The sequence below is a fragment of the Etheostoma cragini genome, chromosome 20 (genome assembly GCF_013103735.1).
Source record: "Etheostoma cragini isolate CJK2018 chromosome 20, CSU_Ecrag_1.0, whole genome shotgun sequence".
Taxonomy (NCBI): Eukaryota; Metazoa; Chordata; class Actinopteri; order Perciformes; family Percidae; genus Etheostoma; species Etheostoma cragini.
This window is the reverse complement of record NC_048426.1, coordinates 13,721,817-13,730,771: the sequence shown is the minus strand read 5'-3', so window position 1 is coordinate 13,730,771 and position 8,955 is coordinate 13,721,817. Positions and strand designations below refer to the sequence as shown.

General features: G+C 37.5%; 1 protein-coding gene across 1 annotated transcript in view; it reads left to right on the top strand.

The window, feature by feature from the left end:
• Window positions 1-2,132: 2,132 nt before the first annotated feature.
• The window catches only part of hif1aa (hypoxia inducible factor 1 subunit alpha a), a 16,722-nt gene continuing 9,899 nt past the window's right edge, over window positions 2,133-8,955 (top strand). The window contains exon 1 of the mRNA XM_034858784.1: window positions 2,133-2,423. Coding sequence (XP_034714675.1) covers window positions 2,392-2,423 — 32 coding nt within the window. The 5' untranslated portion in view covers window positions 2,133-2,391. The remainder of the gene's footprint in view (window positions 2,424-8,955) is intronic.

The following is an 8,955-nucleotide window of genomic DNA, read 5'->3' as shown; positions in this document are numbered from 1 at the left end:
ATACAAAAATGCCTGTGTATAATCTGAAACTGAAAGCAGTTCTGCTATGCTTTTACAGCACAAAAGCTAATGCAAAGGTATGTTTACCTACAAAAACTACATTTTTAATAAGTCAAGGCCAGTACTGCAGTGACGCGCTTTAGTCACTCACTCATCTTCAATCTCTGTTAAACAGCATTTCAACTCGAGTTAGAAGTGCATTGATCTCAGGGACTTAACAGCAGCCAACTATTCTACTTTGAGCTTTCCCTAACAAAGATGGACTGTGTGTGCTATACAAAGAATAGGACATTGAATTAAATGACCTGACATTTTGTTTACCCATTAACATGGCCCCGTTTGGCAGCTTTCCTTGGGGAATGTCTGAATGAGAAGAAAGATTTAAGAGCCTTGTCTCAGCTTTCATTACTGAAACTTACTGATGGCTGCGAGCAGTATCTCTGCACTGCTTGATTGAATCAGTGTTTGACCCACTGTCCTACCTGTATGACTTATACCCCTGAAAGTAGCAACAGATAATGAAAAATACTCTACACAGCATCCCCTATAGTGTAATTCCCTGTAGAAAGTTTTGTCACTTGTTGAAGTTGTTGTGCATCAACACAAAATAAGATGTTCACATACACACTCAGTACCTCATGTGTGGTTGTTACATTAGATAATGGTTCCTACCCTATGTAGGGTTGACTCAGAAAGCCAAGTCAAATCAGTCGACGGTGCTCATATTGATGCACACTATAATACTCACATACTAATCCCACAATGTTTGCTCTTGCAAAGATTACTGGCAGGGCTTGGAATATAACAATGTTTGAGGTGGAACCATGTGCTCACCTTTCTGAAGTGACTATAGCCTAGGACTAAAAAGGAGTGGCTAGCACCTGAGACAACTTCCAGACAATTGTAAGGATTATTCAGAATGACTAAATAAGTAAACATTATGAATAATTTTTAAATTGACACTCAGTGTTGAACACAGACAGTCATTTATGTTTAAGCGCAGCTACTAGCATATTATAACAACCCGATGAATCCATATAGTATTTAGCTTTTCACTAATTCTTTTACTCCCTCACACACAAACACACACCATAACCAGATGTAACAACTAACATTTAAAGAACTGTAAGACAAAATAGTAAAGAGGAAATTTAATGTGGAGTAAAATCTGAACAAAACACTGATTTGGGGGGTTTAATAAAGGATAAAGGATACATTAATATGGGGGAAATAATGTTCCCAACATTTCTCTCTTCCAAAGCAAGAGTTTGATCACAGGCTATTTGTATAACTGCCAAACAGTGGTATGGGAGGAGGAGCCTGACTGGAGATACATTTTCAAATCACTTTAGGAAAACGACCAACACCATCTGTAAACTAGTGAGTGTGGAGTAGATTCTAGCTGAAATCCCTCAAATGCACACATCTTGGAATGCTAAAATGTTACTTTGTGCTGGGCACTGGAGAAAATATAAATCTAAAATGTGTAATCTTACCAACTTTCTAAATACAATTACATTAACACACAATGTGTTAACATCACTGTGTAGAATACTGTAATATCCTGAAATTGCACACTTTGCAGCAACATTGTAAAAGTGTTGTCAGTCTGGTGGAAGTGAGGTTAAGACATACCAACCCAGAGCATCACTTTCTCCTTTCTACGATGTGTAAAGTCCACACACTGATTAAATTCACTACAATATCTTCAAAAACTATTTAAAATATATATAATGCCAGAGAGGGACAGGCCACATGGGGAACTGGAGGTGGACAGGGCAAAGTCTATTTGGTGGAGCACTGGATAAAAGGCATAGACAGGATAAATATGATACAGATGTTATTTTGGGGGGTTTCAAAAAAAAAAAAAATCTAGAAATGTAAACAGTATGTATACAGAATACAGCATACTAGATAGGAGTGTCATTGAAAACCAAAAGACATGTAAATAGCAAACAAAGTTGTATAACCTTGTAATGCAAATTTTGGTTTCACAGACATACAGTTGAATCAAATAACGTAACTTTAGTCGAATTTGTTTTGTTTTTGTCTGTGGCTCTTTCTGTGCTCGTCCTCGATGGACAAGCAGCATGTGACTGCGCGTCCGCGCGGAGGTAGGGGCAGGACACACTTGCAACATTTGTCTCAGCAGGAGAAAACCTCTCCAGCGTGGCAGAGTCTTTGAAGAAGAGTTGACGAATGGGCTGCTTTTAGCTGAGGAAAGCTTGATTTTTTTACGAAATATATACAGCGAGAGCTTGTATGCAAGTCGCTTGAGGATTTACAGGTTCATAGCAGTAAATAACCGCGTTATTTTGGTTAATTTCTCGACGGGTCCGGATACAGCTTGATATCGGTAGAGAGACTCAACTCAGGTCCTTTCGTCCTGACATGGACACAGGAATTGTACCAGAAAAGAAAAGGTAACGTCAATGCTAGCTAGCTAATGCTATGCAGCAGGCTATGTTGTTGTTTAAGAGCTGACGTAACAACGTCTGTCTTTATATAGGGATTCAATTGATATTATTATGTGACAATCTGGGCTTTATTTCAAGGTTAACTGCCATATAAGTGTGATCTTTCGACAAAATAGCGTTACGTTTACTGCGACGCTGTCATCGTTAGCAAGCTGCTAACACAGCTAGCTCGTAGCTATTGACGTTGAACTGTTTATTTACCAAGCTTAACGGTATTTATTTGTTTTAAATGTGACACATAGCTATATATGATATTATTAATGCATTTCTGGTTTTGTACTGTCTGTTTGTGTGCGCTGTGGCAACCTAGTGGTCAGCGATAAGCTACCAGCGCTCATGTGATCAAAAAGTGGTGTGTGGTTGCTGATGAAATATTTATGGTTAGTGAAGTTAGTCTTGGGTTTGAATTTCTCTTTTATTTTTCTTGACTGGTAACACAAGACAGTGTGCAGGACAGCAGTTTTTTTTTTAAATGTCATTGAGTAAAACTGTTTGTCAGTCCTGGGTCCATTTTGGGTTATAGTCTATATCCACGAAGTTCCACTTCAAATTGCTCCGGTGTTCCGGTTTAACGAGAGACCATGTTGACTGGCGACTTTTAGCTAAATGCGTCTGTTGTTGTCGTAGTGACATCTGTTGAAAACTGGAAGATAATACGTAACTGTCCGCGTGAAAGCCTTTTTGTTAAATTGTCATTAAAATGTTAAAACATAACGACGTGTACCTTACCTCTCTGATTTGGAAGGAAACTTGTCAGTCGCGTTTAGAACGTGTTAAGGAAAACAGTAACACAGCGTTGCTCTTCCTGTTAATGTCTATAATACGTTTTATTGAATATACCTATTCGTCTTCAGAGCCTGTTTAAGGAAACACATGTCACATAGAAAAGTATTTAGCTCTTTTAAAAGTAGAAAAAAATGAGTTAACAACTTGGATTCGAGTTCGTAGCTACCTTAGTGAGAAAATGTATATAAGTCGCAGCAGTCTAACGCAGCACACCACAGCATCGTATCGTGAGCTGCTGGACATAGCTTAATGTCACACCGTGTCTTAAAATGAGGAGGCAGCCAGATCAACTTGTGACCACACCACACTGCATGCAAAATGACTCACAAGTTGCTGTTGCTCAGAAATTCACTTTATTTTGTTTGATTCCCACAAAATGCATGTCTTGTATGTTTGTCCACTGTAAGCACATTCAAATCAACCTGAAACTCAAATGTCCATCTCTGACAAAACAAATACGTCTCAGCTATCTCATACATTATATCTTTAAAACAGGAGGCAGTCAGATCAAGTTGTGACCACTGTAGCCTTAAGCTACTCACATTAATATAAATTCTATAGGCTATTTGTGTTAGTAGCTTCAAACTTGAGGTTATAGGCTACTTAACACCTCCTTTGGTCACCATTCCTTCCAGTTCTCAAATGCAAACAATTGAAATGAACAACAAAAAATCCTCTGAAATTCCAAACCCTTATCCCACTTACTGCCTTTAAAGTACGGCTGTCTGCGCTCCTGTCCGATGACTGCTAACTGTTCTCCATTGGTGTTAACTGTTCTCCATCTGTATCATTTCATCCATAGCATTTTAGGTGATCGTAGCACGACTACTTTTCATACAAGTAGTATGAAAAGGCAAAAATCCGCACAGGGAGTTTGGTTGGGGTAGTGGATGGGTCAAACAACTCAGGACTTTCACCCCGGAGGCCGGAGTGCGTGTCCCGTGTTCTAAACACAAGCGTCCCGTTGTTGCGCGGCTCTCGCGTGTGGTGTTTGATCACCTTGTTCTTGAGTCCCCCATAGGCCGCGGATCGTGTTGCGACAAGTGATGTGTAATTTCCCCGTTCGTTTTTTCCTAAGCCCAACCGTCCCGCTGTTGTTGCGCATGACCCAGAGACCGCCGCAGTCTCTCGTGTGTGCCGTTTAGTTTTCCCGTTGTTGTGTCCCCAGAGACCACACTTCTTGTCCCTGCACACACACAAAAAAAGATGAACGTGTCCCTGTACACGAATCAATAGATTAAAAATGTCGTGACCATTTCACAAACTGCTGTGAGATTGTGTTGGTCCGTTTGTTGTACATATTCAGATGTATGGAAAGATAAACACAATAGGTCCCTAGTGGGGTTGGGCAAGATGGAAAAAACACTGTTGTTAAAATGTTTTAACTTTGTTGGTTTCATGCACTTTTGCAAAAAGGGTCAACATCCTGTTTAGTTTCAATACATATGTGTTCTTTTTGATCTCAAATCAAAGAGTTGTGGTCTGGTTTGATGCAGTTTGTTGCAGTTTTGGCTGGTGCGTTGGTAATAGTTCTGTCTCATCTCTTAATCACTAGGCTTGACGTCAGTAGGAGGATTCACTCCCTGGCAAATTGCAGGTTGCCACACTCTACCAACTTGAGTGCAGACTAGTTAGAACTTGAAAAGGAAATGGTGTTACTTGCGGGTGCCAGCCATAGGTATGTAGGTTCGTTTGTGTGCTCATTTTGCTTGTTTATGTTTTGTGTGACTGAAGACAAAGATAAAGAAAATATGTGCTGAAGGCTTTTATCAGACTGCTAACTTTCTGCCTGGCATGGGTAGTTATTGTAGCTGATTGAGTATCATGTTACTGTCAGTGGTGGAAGAAGTATTTAGATCTTTTACTTAAGTAAAAGTATTAATACCACACTATAAAATACTTTGTTACAAGTAAAAGGCCTTGTAGTAAAAATGTTCCTTGAGTATAAGTATCAGAGAGAGAGAGAGAGAGAGAGAGAGAGAGAGGAATCGCACCTTATCTGTGTAATGATGCATCTTTTTTTTCTTTCACTAACATATATGCCACGTACATCATATATATATATATATATATATATATATATATATATATATATATATAAAAGATGAAATCAACACCTCCATATACATTGTCGTATCATATTGCACATTTGGAATTTGTCGTTACATACATTTGCAAGTGTTGATCACTTGTACAATACTACTTACTTTACTACCACATAGTTACGTGTCCGAAATGTGCCCAAATAACATGTTTCAGTATTTCATCTTTCACCCTCATTGTCCTGATGCCTTACTCTAGAGTTATATTTGAATTCTGTCAGATCTTTCAACCAACAAGGATAACTATGAACTACGTCACGATGCCAAAGTGCTAAACATAACTGTTAAAGTCATGCTGAAGAAAATCCATTCTTAAATTAGACTTACATAAATTGGAAGCTGTAATCTAATTGGATGTACTTTTAAAAGGCCAAAGGTCAACAGCATAGATAATAAAAGTTCCAAAACATTTACTTTTGAGCAAACTGTGAAATGTGATAGTGTTACATCTGCATCCCAGGCACCTGTCTTTCCCTTCGCAATTTAAGGGGAAAACAAATTGAAATAATTTTTGGCTTTGGTATACATTGTGCATTCAACCTAAAAGAATCATGCATTTATATATGTCTATTTTTAATGACTCCTTTGATATTATCATGCAACATATAAGTCAGTTACTCTTTTCAATTGAACACACTTCCAAGAAGAAGCTTTGTGAATGACAACACATGGAAGTAAAATACTTGATCAGCTAGAGGCTGATTTGTTCAATCAGCATTGGCCCAGTCAGACCAGCCCAACCCCAATGGAGAGGCTCTTTTTGTTAAGAATAAAGTGTGTACATTAAGTTCAATTTTATGTACAAAAGAGACAAGACATAATGCAGATATATGAAATGGGACACCGGGGTGAGCTATTTAAAGGCCGTTTGAAGGGACCCAAACACTAGTAAATAATACTATATAAATACTATCACATTGTTTGGATAAAAAGGAACATTATACATTACTATTTACAACCTACAAGAACAAAATATCCTAACCCTACTTAAGTGGTCCCAAGACATTTATTCCATGAGTCTTAGCATTGGTTAAAGAGATAAGATGCAACAAACATTGGTTTATTGTTGTTTATCTAAAAAAATACATTTCTCTGTTTGTTCATCTCACTTCAATGTTATCTTATTAAGCAATTGTTTTTTATTATTCTAGTACTATAAAGTTAAATTCTCATGTGCAATTTATTTATTGAAATAACGATACTTGGCGTCTGTGTATTGATACAGTATTACCATGGAAAACCTTGTGATACTATGCTGTATCGATCCCCACTGACAATAAACATTTGAGATTTTAGTACTCAGTGTAAAAAGAATAATCTCACTGTACACTCACTAGCTTTTTTTTCCAAGTTTTAAACCACCTCTCATGAATGGTCTTCTTTAATCATCATCATCAATAAGTGGAACTGGCTCAGGGGGGAACATTTCACCAAAGTTTTACGAGATGAAAACTAAGCAGAATAAAACAAAAACTTAAATTTTTTACTAAGGAAATTAAAAGTTGAATATAAAAAGAATATATTAATGTATTGTAGTGTACACAAATGTCCATTCAGTGTAGTTAATCTTTATCAATTGATTTTCTTTTGTAAATATTCTTATGTAATGTATTAGTTATCTAACTGTAGTAACCAGATCAGTATCACTGCACCATCATGCTGGACTTTGGCTCTATTATTCCACTTCCAAAATATTGTGTAGTATTGATTTTATCATTCACTATCATACATTTAAGCATGTTGTATAGCATCATAGTGAGGAATTTAGGGGAGACCCTTCTTATGCTGCCTCCAAAAACATCACTTTAAGCAACATCACGCCAAGGGTTCATATGTCTGTAAAAGGGTTTTATTTTCAGTGTTGCTTCTCTTCCCAAATTGGGTTGAGGTTTTAGTTGTTGTGTTTCCCCGAACTGGATTATATAATACATAAGACAGTGTTTACTGTTGCACTTAACAGGACTGACCGATAGTTTGAACATTTCTCTAGCAAAATAGGTCAGCTCATAGTAACAAAATACACAACCAACTCTGGTAGCAATGGTTTCCTGTGAACCTACAATCTATTTTATATACATCTGTTAATGACTCCAATACATTTTGTTTACACAAGAGCACTGATTATTTCAGAAAACCGAACAAGTCCAATTAAAACTATCAGAACTGGAAATGTGATTGTGCATGCCGTGAGCTATCTCAAGCAGAGGACTGCTGGGCATGCATGGCCATGTGCATTATTAGCGTTACGTAACAATGTTGGCTTCTCTGCTTGCCAAAATCAAGGGGCCTGTTTTCATTGCATGTTTCATGTAAAAGAATAAAAGCTTTTTTGTTTTCCCTTTTGTAAGTTTGAAAACATTACTTTTTCATAAGTAAGAATTGCAGATTTGAATAGGACCCAAAAGTAGACTGTTGTCATGGACTTTATTCTTTCAAATTGGATACTGGGAAAAAAATGTTGTGCTCTCAACACAATTTGCTGTCTTTTATGATCTGTACATTTTTAAATAAGTTTCACTTACTTTACTTACTGAAAACTTCTCGTATTGTATTAATGCACAGTGGCTCAGACACTAGTGTTTGTCATGTTGCATCTAGGCTATCTTGTATGTATTGTACCCCTCAGCAGAGATGTATTGCAGTGGAATATTACAGCTGAACTTGATTTGAATAGGATTTGCATGAAGGCATGTAAGACAATGGTGTGCAGCCAGGATAACAATTTGTATACAGACTTGTACTAATCAATCATATAGCATCCTATGGGACCACAGTTTACATAACCGTGTGGTAGATATCCGTCATTAGATAATCTGAAGCTTAGTCAGAGGGCTTTCCCAGTGTTTCTTGTTGAATAACAATGGCTTGTTAGTCTTTTGTGATAATTTCACCCTGTAATGATACATTAACTTATTTACATGAGTGTTGGTTAGAGGTGATTGTTACATTAGGAGCCAAAAATCAGACTTGAAAGTAGGAAAATGTGCTCAAACAATACAGAAGTGGTTGCATAACTCTGTTATCAGCTTTGATCATGTCCAGCTATTCTGGCTATGTCCTGTGGGGTTAACATAAGATAATGTAAATATTTATCAATGGCATTGGCAAATGTGCAAACATGTGGGATGAATACTGAATGTATACACTTGTAGCTGTAATTGCAGTCTGGGTTAAATGTTTACATCACAGTACAAATAAACTTCTTCAAAATGAGGCTGACTGTTGGTATACACACACCACCAAATGGGGATTAGATAAACAAGGAAAGATATCTAGTAGAATTGTGCTTGGGCCATGAGAAAACATGTGTTGAATGTTTTTGTTTTTTTGTACTATTTAATCCCCCTAGTGCATTGTTTGTGCTATGTGCAACTATATAGGAAGGCACCTAAGCAGCACAGAATCCTCATATGTGTACAGACTAACATGTTATCCTCAGGCTTAAGTCGGTGCCGGGGTTGGGACACAAGCCAGGCTCAGACGTTTCCCCCAAGAGGAGTTATTTTGTAATCTACACTCACCGGACACTTTATTAGGTACACCTGTCCAACTGCTCGTTAACACTTAATTTCTAAGCAGCCAATCACATG